The sequence below is a fragment of the Tauraco erythrolophus genome, chromosome 4 (assembly GCF_009769465.1).
Source record: "Tauraco erythrolophus isolate bTauEry1 chromosome 4, bTauEry1.pri, whole genome shotgun sequence".
NCBI classification, from domain to species: Eukaryota; Metazoa; Chordata; class Aves; order Musophagiformes; family Musophagidae; genus Tauraco; species Tauraco erythrolophus.
Genome location: NC_141468.1, coordinates 17,108,693 through 17,124,229, shown reverse-complemented (window position 1 = coordinate 17,124,229; position 15,537 = coordinate 17,108,693). Strand labels below are relative to the sequence as shown.

Here is a 15,537-nt window from a genome sequence, read left to right as displayed (position 1 = left end):
TGAATGTGCAAAGCTGGGCTATTTTTGCCAGCGTTCATACTCTTCCCACAATACCTGCAGGAAAATGTATTCCTTGAAGGCCACTGTGGAAAATCAGTCACTGTTAAGTACACGCTCTAGCTTATCCAATAGAAAAATGTTTGTTTCCCCATACCCTGAAGTTCAAGTCTCTGTTCCAAACGAGTTACATCACGTGTTTGTACCTCACTATGCCTTCTTTCACTAATATCTTTGTAGACTTTGTTCCATGCCATGAGAAATTGAAAGGTAAGAGATTATTCTAATGTGGAAAAAAAACTCTTTGAATCTCAGTAGTTTCAATGGAATGAGAAAATGCTTTGCTGCCGACCGTTTTCCAAAGTCCATAGGGGGTGGTGTGTCACAGAATGTTAGCCATCTAAATGGTAGTCACAAGCAGCTATCCTGGCTTCTCTTCTGTTGAATGGGGAAAAACAGACACTTCAAGAGGAAATTCACGTAACCCTAAGAGAGGTATCTGTTAGAGGTGGGATGAATCACCATACGGAGAGCTCAGATCTCTTCATCAATTGTTGTGAGAACCTAGATGACCAAGTTTTGGTGGTTTAGATCAAATGAGATCCATTCCTCTTCCTTTTCTTTAGCTGGTTCTGGGAAATGGTGGCTCCCTGCAAATGTACCATTGCTTGGTTCTTGAAGGATTTAAACATGCGGTTAATTACACTCTCTCTGTAGTAAACAATTTTAGAATCTTCTGAATATTTTAATATAATTGTCACCTGTGAAATGATAACTTACTGTGAAGTGGCACAATACTATTTTGTGGAACATAACCTCGAAAAGATGTTTTTAACTGAGAATGACATGAATAAATCACTGTCATCTTAAAGCATTGTGAAAGGTACCTTCCTTCACTATCAAACAGAAGGCTTCAGAAATGCTTCCCACTCAGAGCATGCTTTTTCAGCTTAGACAGTATCATTACTTAGTATTCAGAGAGGTATTATTTTGAAGATCTCCTGCTGCTTTAAAAAGACTAATTGTCTTTAATAATACAGTTGTGAATGTTCCTCTTATGTTATATACAGGAAAGCCAAGCTGTGGAAAGAATGATTAAGAAAGTTTATAGACCTCAGCAGAGTAATGCTAACTCCCTTGGAGTCAGTGACAGGACTCCCTTTGAGTCACTGGGGCCAGGATTTTGTCAAAGATTTTTTGGGTTCATATTCTGTCTCGTACCCTGGATAGACATACAAGGATGCTTTCACACATGGTGTTTTAACTGCTGTGATGCTGTTTTGCCTTAAATTACTGCATATGGGATTGATCTGTCTTCATTAGGAAAGGATGCATCTGTCTTTGCTGGCTTATGTGAACTCCTGCTTGTTTCTGTATCGGGCCTATGTAACAAGCAGTAAACAGGGTGAGGGAGACCGAGCACTGGCACAGGTTGCCCAGAGGGGTTGTGGAATCTCCAGCCTTGGAGATACTTAGAAGCTGTCTGGCCATGGTCCTGGGCAACCTGCTCTAGGTGGCCCTGCTTGAGCAGGGGGGTTGGACAAGATGACCTCCAGAGATCCCTTCCACCCTCAACCGTTCTGTGATTTTGTGAAATACAGAACTTGCAGTGAATTTCAAAATATTACAGGAGCATTAAATGAACATTTCTGTACCCTCAGTACACAATAGGCATATGGTGCAACTAATTTAAACTAATAACTTGACTAACTTGCCCCCTAAAAAAGAAGGAACACTTAGAAAAACATTATTAAATCCAATAATCAATGTTTATTGGAGAAAAAAATTTCTAAATTGTTTCTTTGTTATATGGCCCTGGGAATATTACTGAAATACTGTAAAATGTTTACCTGATCACAATCATGTTATAAACACCATTTATAAGATAGAATTAATATTTATAAACCGATTTGTTCAGCTTTAAGAAAAATGTTACATAATAATAGTTTGGGAGGAGGTTTCTGTTACATGGCTTGATATAGAATGGAACAAATCCATAAATGTTAATATCAACTCTGAACTTAATGATTTATTTCCAAGTGTTTGTAGTCATTAATGTCTTCTATGGCAATACCGAGAAAAAGAATTACCACCTTTCTCTCAAGTTGCAAGGCAAAAACTGAAACAGGCCCAGTTTTCTAAATAAATCTATTTAAATAAAGTCTGAATTAGAATCCGATCAACATGGGTTTTTATCTTAAGAAGCAATTTTTGTTTCTGTTTCTTTCTTTAGCCAGCAATGTTGAAGTGCTCATGTCTGGAAACGTTCGCTGCTACAATGTTATAGTGGAAATGATGAAAAGTTTCCCCAGTAGTGAAACAGTTCAGGAAGTGAGTTGCTGTTTGTTGCATAAGCTTACATTGGGTAAGTTCACAAATTTGTTTATAGTCAGCGGACTCTGTAACAGTCGGAGTTAGCTGACAGCAAGTGTTACAGGCAACAAGAGAACTACTATTCCAGTTAATCCTCAGAGTGGTATATAGCTCCATGTCTCTAATGATGTAAATATACTGAGGTAACACTGGCCACGGTCAATATGACATCCTTTTGTGTTAAACATTAGTAACAATGACAGAAGCTGCCATAAAAGACTGCAGCGGAGGAAAAACAGAGAAAAAGGGTGGAAGAAGTGCAAGATGAGAGTATGGGATATCAGTAGATCCCATTCGATATAAAGTCACTATAGTAAGGAAGGCAATTCCTTCTAGATTTCTTTTTGAAGTAGCAGTGCTGAATGTGTGAGAAACAATTGGTGCCACTGAAATCACCTGGCAAGTATTCTCCAAGGCTGGATATTTCCTCCTTGCCATGCATGTACCTCCAGAGACCTATGCTGTGTTCCTGCCCAGCTATGGTGCCTGTCTTGGCGCTTGTCAAATGAAAATAAGTATGTTTTTCCCCCTGCTGCATCCAGGAAGACTGTGAGTAGCTGCCTGAGCAGCCTACGCTCCGTGGCAAGTTCTTCATCAGGGACTCGGCCAAGGTCTTTCTCATTAGTTAGACTTCTGAATTCTTGCAGGAGGTGGCCTGAAGTTACTGCAGATGTTGGTACCAGTGCGTGACTCCCCTTAACCAAGTCAGTCCTGTCCTTTCACCATCTGTTTCTGCTTCTTCATGCAGATAGTGTAGAAAATACAGATCAAACTTGAGTGCAACCCAGAGTAACTTCCAGTTCCCCTTCAGAAAGCCAAATAAAAATTTCAAGAAAATGTGGTGGCTGCTGAGGTGACATTTGCCGTTTTTTGGCAAAATGTGATATTACTCTTGACTAATTTCTTATGCAAAGCTAACTGAAGATAGGCACAGAAACCAAGCACTTGTGAGGACATAGCAACTCTGTTGATGTGCCTTGATCTTGCCCTAAGTGCAACCAGCCTCATTTCAGTCACACACTTGTCATATATATGTGCTGACCAATAAGCAGTCAGTGGCAGTAAAGCAGCTGCAAGATCCATTTCTTCTTTCAGCATAACAGATGCCCTTCATCTTGATAAGAAGCCACTTCAGGACAGTTATGGGAAGAGGTGTCCACAGCACCATGCAGTTAGGGAAACAGATGTGAAATTGCTAGGTGCTCCTGGAAATAGGCTGGAAGATTTCCATATAGCTAGTGTGGCTTCCCAAATTATTCTGATGGACACTGTCTTCCTAAACCCATGTTAACTGGCAGTGAAATCGTAAAGTCAGCGTCTACTAGCTTCCAAAATTACCATCGTGTATTCTTGCTAATTGATAATGACTATGATAGATTTGACTGTCATCAGAATTTTGACTGACTGATACTTGTTTGGCTAACTACAAGTCCAACATAATTGCTCATCATGTAGCCTATTATTAATTTATGTGTATTTAATACTATTTCCATTAAAATATGACATAAATACATAAATAAAATACAAACATACTATTTCCATTAAAATATGACAAGAAAGAGTAATGCTGATATAACATGGCTGCATTACTACCAGGTAAAAAGAAAAATACTGCTTCCAGTTGCACTTGTAATAGGTGTTAATGCCAGGGTTTTAGAATGATGAGTCTAGAAAGGATTTGCCTTAATATCTGTTTTTAAATATTCTGTTAACTTGATCTAATTGAACTGAATCATAAAACATTGGGAGAGATACTTATCTCCCAGTGAAGAATCCAGACATTGATGGTAGTCAGCACCTATAGGACTCAGGACCAGAACTAAGGGAAAAAAATGAGGTTAGCTTCTCTTCTGTATGTAATTATATTTTTGATGCTCAAATATGGGAGACTTATTAATTTCATACCTTGTCTTTCACACCTCATCTGAAGGTTTTGAGAAACATTGATACAAATTTTAATTTGACCTTTCATGTTGCTAGTGTGATTCTCATTTTTGCTAATTAAGAATTAAGCAAAATTGAATATCAAAATAGAAACCATAGCTATCAATTTGTATTTTACAAAGTGAGTGTTGCTGAATTATTTTCTGCATAATACCTGTTTTTACAACAAATGGGAAAGTTATTTCCATTTGCTTGCTTTTTGCAGAATTCCTTATATTCAACCTATAACACAAAATACCATACAGCCTATGATAAAAGTTATGCTTTAAATATATTTATCATCAAAAGATAATTCTTTCTACTATTCCAGAATGTATGTATTCTGTATTTACAATGCTCACCTTGATCTATTTAATGAGGAGGGCAAAACCAGAGGGCAGAACAGGGTTGAACGGCTTGCTTGATAGGATAAATCAAATCACTGCATGAATTCAAGAGCAGGACTGCATTTCCTTCCTGGCAGGAAGTCTGCAAGTGATACAGTGACTGTATTTTTCTTATTTTAAAGGCAATGTGCACTTCATTTTGCATTAAACCTCAGTCTTTAAAAAAAAAAAAAAAACAAAAACAATAAACAAAACACCACAAAGAACCCAGATCTCAACTGATTTTTATCCTTGACCTCTTCTTTCCACAAATAAAACATTGTTGTGTCATACCCTATGGTAAGAAATGTAGCATTTGCTACAGACAAAGTTTGTGCATTGTGTGCTGAGAAATCTATGTTAAATACCTGTAAAGTTCTAGATATGTGTTCATATTCGTTTAATATCTTATTCGTTTTCAGGAAATTTCTTCAATATCCTTGTATTACATAAGGTTCCAGAAGTCATTGTGAAGGCTGTTAGAACATATCCTGAAAATGCAAAGTTACAATCTGCAGCTCTCAGTTGTTTAGCTTTTCTGAGTAAGTAAATTTCTTCCTAAATACAAAAATAAATTAGTTCATTTGTCTGTCCACTCATTAATTTTTTTATACTGCTGACTTCCTGTAATCACTTCAAACACCGTTTCTTTGACATGAAAGCCTCAGGCAGGATGACTTTGACAGAGTTAGGTTTCCTAGATGCTGGCAGTTTGCTTACTATGACATGGCTGTGTTCATGCCATATGCCTAACATATTCACAGACTTCAGAGCTGGAAAGTTAGGTTGACAGATCTTAACAAAGCAACCTGTTTGTTCCTCGGCAAATACTGGATAATCCGTACATAACATAAAACCTCTAGAGATAACAACACTAATTTGGTGCTGTGTTTGCCACGTATGACAGTGCTCATTATATTGTGACAGTTGACAGAAACACCAAAACATATGCTTGTGCTTGAGTTCTGAAATCAATTAAAAGATTTAAACTTTTTCTTGAGTACGCTGCAGATATTATTCTGAAGCAGAAGCTAGTTAGCTAGTGGCAAAAAGCTAAGGAACTGATCCTCGTAGTCTTTGCGTAATTGTTCCATACAAAAGTCAGTAGAAACGCTGTTTAGGAGTCCCCAAAAAGCAAAGATTAGAAATCAGTATACACTCCCGTAAGCCTCTGATATTACGGTCAGCGTTGATACACTTTTTTTTTCCGTAAATGCTGAAAAATCAGAGGTATAAAATGATTTATTTTAAATGCTGTTGCCCCTTCTGGGACCAGATACTTCTCTCTTAGCAACTGCAATTTACATTTTGCTTTTTAATGACACTGTTTCTGAGTGTAGATGGCCCTGTGATACGTGGTTATATGCAAATGAATCACAATTATATTTTATATCTCTGGTATCTGTATGTAAATACACAAAAAAAAAGTATGTGCAAGTCTTTTCAGAGCCTGAACATTGACTGTTCTGTAACTATGTGCCTAATTTACTACACTATAATGAATTTTGTCAGTCCTTTTATACCTTAAAGACATTTTTCAAGTCTGTCATAGGCTTTATATCCGTCTCCTTTCCCAGAAAAGGCTAATCCTCCCACTGATTTTTGCACATAGGCAGTGTGACCACTTCCATGACTACAGGAAGGTTAAGACATAAGTGTTGGTTTTCACTGTAAGAATTTATTGTAAATATTTTATATTTCAAGCTGAGACAATATTCTTAAACCGAGACTTAGAGGAAAGAAAAGAAGAGGAGGAGGAAGAGAAATTATGCTGGTTGGAAGCATGTTACAAAGCGTTAGAACTACACCGAAAAAACACAGATGTGCTGGTGAGAATTTTTTGATAATGGGGATATGGAAAGACTGCATTATGCATTAAATAAAATGTTTAGCAAAATCATTTTCTCCCCTATATCCTCAGGCAAACAAAGCCTTAAGGACCGGATTAGATTTGGAATAAATCTTGCCTTTCTTGTCTTTCTTCACCTCAGCTGGTTTCTGTCACTCCTTTGGATCAAATGTAGGTAGTTAAGATGAGACTTGTTAACTGAAACTTTGGCCATCCAAGGATCATTGTTTTCATAACTCCTCTGTCTACAGCAGCAAAATACAGGCCCATCAACAGAAGAACTAATCTTGGCCTCATAAAGGTGTCAAAGTGCAAATCAGATAATGAGAATGTTGCACATGTTTGTAACTCAGACCTGTCCCAGCTGTAAGGAATGTGACAGCTCATGCCTTCTTGTATTTCTACATAAAGCTCCTTGTACCTTTGTCACAAACTGAAAAAGTCAAACTGTTTAATTTTTTTCATATATTTTTGATATTCTGAAAGGATGTTTTCTTAATCCTTTTGTCTCCTCTTGGTTTATATTTAGGAGGCTGCATGCTGGGCTTTGAAAAATCTGTTTCTGTATCAACAAAACCTTCATGAGAAGATTGGAGACAGAGATAATCAGTCAGTGTTAATATCTTGAATGGTATTTTTAGAAATTAAAAAAAAAAGAAAGCCTACTATTAGGCTGTTTGGGGGGGTCTCATGTTTCAGTTATTTTTACTTTTCTTTCTTGTTTTCTAATACATGATGAAATGCATAGTCATCAACAACAGCTGGGAAAGTTTCTTGAAAAATGTGCTAATCTTGACGCAGGCAAAATTACTCGTGTTTTAATAAAGGTTCAGAACACAGCCTGGTAGGCTAATTTTTACAGTTCACAAGGAATTTCTTCTTCACTTGCAACAAGGACAGGGAAGATTAAAGAATGTAAGAGTAGGAAAAATGGAGAAGATTAAGATTTCTAGTATGTAAGTAGTACAGAAAGCAGTGCTCGTTTTCCCACAAATCAGATGAAAGGGCATAGTAGAGGGGGTGCTGCCTCATCAGAGAGAATCTAGGCATGGGTAAGACACAGACTTTCATTTTACTGAAATTATTTATCAGAGTTGCTTAAAATTTAAATCATTCAAATTTTAGTAAGCCTGTTTTGTACTCCTTTCTGGACCTCAAGTCACTTGGAAAGCATGATTCCAGGAAAATTCAGGAAGATTCAGAGTAGGCTAAATATGCATAGTTTGCAAAGGACTTTCTGTCAGCTGTTGCTCTGGAAAAATACTAGAAGCCAAGTACATTTGTCTGAAAATTTAATTATGTCACTTAATACCTTTTTAGAAAACTGATCTACAGTTGTGAAGTAACTGCTGTAATATGGTCAATGTGCAGTGATTTGTTTCTCTCTGTGAAAGGTTCCCAGTAGACAGAGCAGTGATGCTCTCCATGCTGATGCACTCCTCTTCAAAAGAAGTGTTTCAGGCAGCTGCTAGTACCTTAGCAGTTTTGTCACAACAAAATGGTAAGGGAATTCAATTATCTTTACTTTCTAATTCAGCAGAAAGTTATTGCTGCAATATTAAGTATATTTAGTGTGCTGTTGGGTGAATACAGTACTCCCTGTGATTAGAATATTATGCCATTGTGTTTAGCAGGAAGTTTATTCCTTGCTTTGAAAAAACTAGTGTTGGCTAGTGTCAAAGAGAGTACGTGGAAGTTTGTGTGGTGCAATTGCCTTTTTTTGGAGCAGGAAATGTGAAAAGAGTGTGTTCTCTTTGTATGCTTGTTTAAATATTTATCACATGCTTGAATTTCATCAGGAGCAGCATTTGTTGAAAATCATGTAAGGATTACAGCCTGACAAATATCATTTTCTCACTTAACGCAGGGCATTTGAGCAGTCCTGTTGACTTCAGTGAATCAAATCATGTGTAGCAAGTTAAGCATGTGCATAACAGTTTTCAAGATTGCTTTAGTCCTGATTGTGTCCCTAACATGGTTTCCTAACTTTTTTCAGTTTGCAGACCCCCTCAAAATTTTTCAGTGGAGATGTGGACCCCTGGGTAGAGTATCTAAGCCTACTGACAGTTGGCCTGCTTTTATTAGATACCTTTCCCAGAACCCTTTGAAATGGTTATGGACCTCAAGTGGTTTGTAGACTGCACATTGAAAACCACTGGCTAGATAGGAAGATAAAGACTAGCAGTTAATTACCATTCTTTAGGTGAGAAAGCATTGTTTTATCACTAGGTTACTGAGCCATCCAAGTACATAAAACCTAACAACGAAAAGGTTTTGTGGTTATTGATGAGATAAATATGTATCTATATTGAGACAGAGATCTAATAAATGTGTGCATACTGTTACCATATGTTATACCAGGTACTTTCACAACATGTTACCCACAAGTGGGCCTCTGATTCCCTTTGGAAATCTAAAGCAAATTTTTATTTTCTCTTTTTTTTTCCTTCTTTTTTCCCCCCTCTAAATGAATGTGCTTACACCAGAAATGATAGACATATAAAGCAGCTTAGTAAAGCCCTCTGGCACAGTGCAATATTGCTTGAATTAACCATTTGAAATGGATGTACTGAACTGGGAATGACATGAACTGATGGTAGTTACCATGATAATGTAGAATATTTTTATAGCGTTCTGAGCTGTATTGGTTACAGTTATAAATATAACATGTGCTTGGGTATTTGAATTTTAAAAAATGAATTAACAAAGTAGAGTGAATAATGTAGTTTAATTTTTGAAGCCTGATTTTGAAAGTTAGAAGGTTTTTTTGAAAGTTTTAAATTCTATCTTTCTTACATAATCACATAATCACAAAGTGCAATTAAGAGGAAAAATTGTTTAAGAATAAACAATTTGGAAAATAAAAGTAAAGCTGTACATTCTCTTTCCCTTAAGTTAACTTTTTGCAAGTAAAAATAGATGTATTTAAACTTATTAAGCATTCAAGAATTATAATGCTTTTGATTAAGCTAGGCAAACAAAAGTCAGCTTCAGCTCAAATTGTTTCCCATTTTAGTTTATGCTCTACAATGTGTGTTTGGTGAGGAAAAAAAATTCGAAAAAAGGAGGGGAAAAAGTTAGCAGCTCTGTTGTGTTGGAGAACTATACATAAAGAGAGAGACTGATTTGTTTATAAGATGCTTGCTATTTTGTATTGTAGTAAATATTAGGAAGACACTTTTGGCTAAAGGAATACATATGAATGTTTTGGATATAATGAGGAAACATCTACATTCTCCTGAAGTGGCTGAAAGTGCCTGCAGAATTCTGAATCATGTTTTCGAAGGAAGGTAATATACTTAGAAACATGTGGCCACTTGCAAAGTGAAGGTTTGTGAGATTCAGTGCTGTAATGGATTACATTTAAATTGTTGGCTGTTTCACTGATATTAAAACTGACCATGGAATGACAGCCCTATTGAGGACATTGAATTTTGTAAGCCCTGTAGTCAAATGCCCAAGTGGATGTGTGTAGGGAGCTGCATGTGCTTCCCTTCGTGATTCTTGAGCAGTGAGGTTTGAATACACTGTCACTAGGTGGTATCCCCTCAGATTAACCATGCTGAATTCCACTGAGAGCTAAGAAACTTCCCACAATCTTAACTCTGATTATTAAAATGATATTGTGTTAATAGTACTTTTGTGTTGGCTTTTGCAAATACTCTAGAACATGACTGGAAAACAAACTTGTGACTCATGAATACTGGTATGTATACAGGGTGGGAACATTATTCCAATTTTCTTGCCAAGTTTTTCCAGTCTTCCCTGAAACCTTTTATATGTGCAAAGCTATCTGTGAAAAAATGGCACTCAAGATGTAGACACAGAATTTCTTGTGAATGATTTCATTTTACAAAGAAGAAAATCTCAAAAATTCCATAAGCATGTTCACAGGAATAAAAAGTATTATGAGATGAAAGAAGAAGATAACCTTAAAAGTGAATTAGTGGCCTTTGGCTACTGCCATTTCTAGGAATGCTAATGGCATTGAGATTTTTTTTTTTTCCTTCAAGATTAGAACATAGCGTGATTGATATTCGTCTGTTTGTTCTACAAGTATCTGACAATTAATCTCTACTTTATGACAGTTATAGAGCACTAAATTAAGGAAGATGTGTCTTTTCATATATCTGAACTGGAATAAAAGTGAAATGTATGCTTCCACAACTCATGCTGAATGAAGTCCTATACTCTGTGTATCACTGTTCTGGACTGGATAGAAAATTACTTCTCAGTAGTCCAGTATGCAGTTAGTTACACAATAGACTGAATTCATGGAATGGCTTAAAAGTAATGTATTTGCTATGATGAAGAAAAGTACCATAGTTTAATTTATATTTTGTAGCTCAAACCAGATTTACAGTGTTTTAAAGGGTTAAAACAGTGTGTTAAATAAGGAAGCAAATACACGTAAAATTTAGAAATGCATTCTTTTTCTTTATTTTATAAACAATATTTTCAGTTTCCTTCATCTGGATATAATGACAGTAGCTGCATCAGAAGTTGTAAAAGTCATGAGGAAACATGAAAAATCGCTCTCTGTACAACTGGAAGCACTTCGAGTCCTTTTACACTTTATGATGCCTGGTAAGTCATCCAAAAATACGATTGGTGTGGCATTGGGTTCCAAATCAGACAACAGAATTAGGTAGGTGGATTTTAGTCTTTCTATTCTAATGAGATAGCCTTTCATGGGACTTCAGAAAATTTACTAGAGTTCTGTACATAACAGGAAACAGCTGTAATTCTTCAAGAACATACAAGATGGAGGAAAATTTTTGAGGTATTGAAGGTAATAGAGTAAAATTATAACTGCTGATTTCCCCTTGATCAGTGAAGAGTTAGCTCCATTACTTCTGAGGAATTCAGGGAATGAGTGTGGAGCTATCGCTGTCATTCTATGTTTTCATCATAGATACCCTTTAAGTGAGAGCAAACAGTGGTAATGACATCAACATTGTTGTACCACAAAATGCAATTGTTTTAATCGTATGTCTTGGAAGGAACATAAAAATTGGACCTCTGACTTCAAACAATACAGACTGATTTAAAGATATGAAATGTACTATTATATAATATTTTCCACAGAAAAGGAGAAGCCAAACTGACTAGCTTAGAAATTCCTTTCAAAAAATAAAGCTCTTTAAAGACAGTCTACAGTGGTAAAAATTTGTTCTTTGTTAGTTCTATACCTTTAATAGAATTTGGGGATAGTTTTAGCTCTTCTTATCAGTTTCCTGCTGTAGTTGTTTCCTCTGATATTAAGTGTGAAAGTATAGACACAGGGTACTGATTTTTTTTCAGAACAACTTTTTGCAGGTGTCTCTCAGCAGTTCTAGTTGAACATGTACAAAATCAGTAATGGAAACTAGTTGCTTGACTAATACGTGGACTGATTACAGGTTTTCAGTTTCCTTTTTCAATAAAGAGCAGGATTAAGACTTGATATATGTATTCTATCATGTGGGCGAGGCCCTTCTAAAGCGTAATCAAAGATAAATGTTGGAACTTGAAGGTTAATTAGGGAATAAAAAGTAATTCGGGGAAAATAGTAATCGAAACAAATGTGAATGCTTGAAGTGACTTTTAGAGGATTTCTGGGTACTTTCTGTAGTGCCACTTGACTGCAAGTGCCAATAGCTACAAGGAAGGTAAATCAGAAAGACCTTTCTCTTTGCTTTTATTTGTACTCACCTGCCACTTACGTCAGCTGTGGATAAAATTTGGCCTGTGATGTGCTGCCAAGTGAGAAAGGGCAACTAGTTTATAGCTTCTTTATAGTGTCTCCTTTCCAGAAGGAAGAGCCATTCTGAAGTACGTATAAGGAACACCAAGAAATTCTGTAGCTTGAAGAAGTAATATATTGCAGTGTACCTTACGCAAAATTCTTTGGCATGATTTTGTGTTTTCCCGGTAAGCGGTGAGCAAACATGGTGAAATCATTTCAAACACGATGTACTCACGCTACAATGTAAATCTGGAGAGACTCCAGTCTCTGTAACTACATCGTTCTGAAAAGGGCATAAGATCTGAAATACGCCCTCTGAGTCAGTTGTTAAAACCTGTGCGTTCGATTTGGTTGTTGTATTGGCTTAATACTGGAGGGAATGTTGAATCTGTTCTTCTGAGGAAGGCTGTTTCTCGTTGTTGCAGATACAAAGGATGACCAGAATCATTCTTCCAGAGATGTGGGAGATGCTGCTTTCGCGCTTAGAGTAAAAGTCATTAAAAGCCAATGTCTGTTGGAGGGAACTCATTCGTTGGTGCTTAACGCTTTGAACAGGGTATAGCTAAAGCTTTATTCTAATGAATTTTGTCACTGTTTTACACTTGCAATGTTGAATCCATCTGTAAGTTTTAGTTCCACATCGATTTTCCTGCTGATTTGGTAGAATTAATCTTCACTCCTGGGTTTCATTTATCATTTGGTGTTTCTTCTCATTTTCTCTTCTGGAGTGTATTCAATGATCCTTTTTACACTAAATGTGAAGGATACTTATAAAAACAAGGCTAATTTTTTTTTCAAGCATACAGTCTGTTTGTGATTTTTTTAATGGACTAGTTTATATATGAAAAGTGTCCTCGTAACCTACACCTCAACAACACATAGAACCGACTGGTTCTATGATATAGCTTTCATGGATACATACTCCTTCGCTTTCAACAGAACAGAGTTTCTCAGTTGTCTCCATTCTTTTCACTGTTCATTTCTAGTAACTTTTTCCAGCCACTGGGAAACAGAAAGATCACAGTGCCTTGAAGGAGAAGCTGAAAAGCGAAAGGCTGAAGCAGACCCAATCTAAACAAACGAAGCACTGGGCACTTTGCACAGCAAATTAACCTTAAAATCCTAGTGACAGGAAAGGTTTAACTTCATGGCCCACAGAAGAATCCCACCTCTACAGGATTTACAAAGTTTGCATGACCACAATCAAAGTGGACATAGCAATTCACAGTTTTTTAGAAGTGTCTCAACAATTTTAGGCTTGCCAAACACCTTCAGTCAAGGACATTTGTGTCTCTTACTTTTATGATAAAAGTCAGAGTAAATAATGTATCAGGAAATGAGTGCTAGAGTGTCTAAAGGACATTTCTTGACATGAAGATACAGGATATAGGAGTTAACAAAGGAGGCAAAATAACTTTTACTTCAGAATGTATTAGTCTCCAGTGCTTTGTGACCATCCTGATTGCTTTTTCTGACCCAGCTGATTTGTGTTTTGGGGTACTACAATATCAACCAGAAGGGCTAGAAATCAACACATCTTAATGAAAAACTAGAGAAAGAATGAGGAAGAAGATGATCATGGCTTCACTGAAATAACTTTGCAGATTTGCAAGTCACTGTGACAGCTAGGCACACGTTCAGATCTAGGCCTCATCTAGGTTTCCTTCATGTAAAAGTGGGGGAAAATTGGGAAAAATAATCACAAATAACCTATTGAATTGCTATATAACTAAAACCAAAACTTTTAAAATCTTGATGGAGTGTGGTAATAGGTATGTTTCTTCATATCTTTTTGTTTTCATATTTTTTTCAGTTGCCATGACGTTTATTACATGTGCCAGTTCTCAAAGAACCCCATTTTTGTTCCTTTTTAACAACAAAGCAAGTACATTTTCTCACTGTCCTTCTCCTACAGCAAAATGGTGTGAACTTGTGAATGGTTGTACTAAAACTTTGAGGAAAAAAAATCCCACTCTCTGTTAGAAAACTAGCTAGGGAATATTTTCAGAATGCGAATTGAAAATCTGGGGGGAGATTATGAGCAGCTGAAACTGGTGGTTGAAAAGGAAATCTTTTTGAAATTGTGATTATTGTTATTTATTGTCACACCAGCTGTAATTTCACACACTTCAAGAACAAGCAACAAGTTGTTCAAAGAACAACTTCAAGAACAAGCAACTCTTCAGTTGTCATTGTAAGCAGAACAAACTTGATCTGATTTTATATCCATTTCTCCACTAGTTTATTGGAAGTCCTAGCATTCAGAAGTGTGGATTAAAACTACTTGCGTCTGTAGCTGAGTGCACTGGTGCACTAGAAATTTTGACCCAGCAAGGAGCTACTGACACTGTGCTTCACACCCTACAGATGTATCCAGACAAACAAGGTAGGGAAGGTATTTTGTTAATTGAATGTGAATGATGTTGCAGGAGGGGCTAATTAACCATAGAGGCCGTAACCAGTCCATTACACTCTTTAGTACTGGATGTGATGTAGGTTACGTGGCAAGAAAAGGCTGCAGTACTGCATAGTCCTCAGGTTCATCCACTTCGTAGTTATGCCTGGCTCTGTAATAGCTTATGCCAACAACTTTCTGGAATATTAGTTATGTAACACTACTCAGGTCATGGGTTTATTCCACTCAGAATGTCTGAATAGTTAACATTATTAATGTATCTTTTTTTCTTCTAGACATACAGTGTTTGGGTTTGAGTATTCTTCGCTCTTTGATTACAAAAAAGAGTTTGTGTATTGCGACCATGCATGTGCTGTCAACAGTTCTGGTTTCTACTCTGCGACGATTTAAGGAGGTCACTGAAATCCAGATGCATGTATGTGCGATTTCTGCGTACAAAGATGAAAGTGAAAGGCAAAACTTTACAAAATTATTTTGATGTAGCTATATTTGAAGTATAATTCCTTATTTTAATTACTTCATTTTGATTTTATAGCAATTACTAGATTAGTATAAGCCTTTAAAATTAAACCAATGGTTGCCATAGAGATGGTTTTCTTGGAGGCATATGTTTAATCCAGAATATGGAAGTGTGGGTTTAGATGTTTATCTAAGACTTTCAAGAGCTGCAAACTAGAACAAATTTCTCAGTTATGGTTGATCTTTCAGTCAATCTATAACCATTTAATGAAGTAATCATCATTATAGTATTGATTGACATTTTTTGAAAAGTAGTAGAAAATAGCTTAGTTCCCGGCCCTGTCACCAGCAGTAAGCTTAGTGTAGGAATGCTGCATTTAAGGATATTACTGGAATACTGTGTCAG

General features: G+C 36.5%; 1 protein-coding gene across 2 annotated transcripts in view; it reads left to right on the top strand.

Moving 5' to 3' along the window:
* Positions 1-15,537, top strand: part of LRRK2 (leucine rich repeat kinase 2) — a 76,478-nt gene that overhangs the window by 14,281 nt on the left and 46,660 nt on the right. The window contains exons 7-16 of one of the 2 annotated variants that reach the window (XM_086609955.1): positions 2,231-2,362; positions 5,102-5,221; positions 6,384-6,508; positions 7,058-7,137; positions 7,923-8,029; positions 9,689-9,818; positions 10,991-11,115; positions 12,682-12,812; positions 14,498-14,642; positions 14,948-15,087. In XM_086609955.1, coding sequence (XP_086466081.1) covers positions 2,231-2,362; positions 5,102-5,221; positions 6,384-6,508; positions 7,058-7,137; positions 7,923-8,029; positions 9,689-9,818; positions 10,991-11,115; positions 12,682-12,812; positions 14,498-14,642; positions 14,948-15,087 — 1,235 coding nt within the window. The remainder of the gene's footprint in view (positions 1-2,230; positions 2,363-5,101; positions 5,222-6,383; positions 6,509-7,057; positions 7,138-7,922; positions 8,030-9,688; positions 9,819-10,990; positions 11,116-12,681; positions 12,813-14,497; positions 14,643-14,947; positions 15,088-15,537) is intronic. The other variant, XM_086609956.1, reaches the window with a different exon arrangement.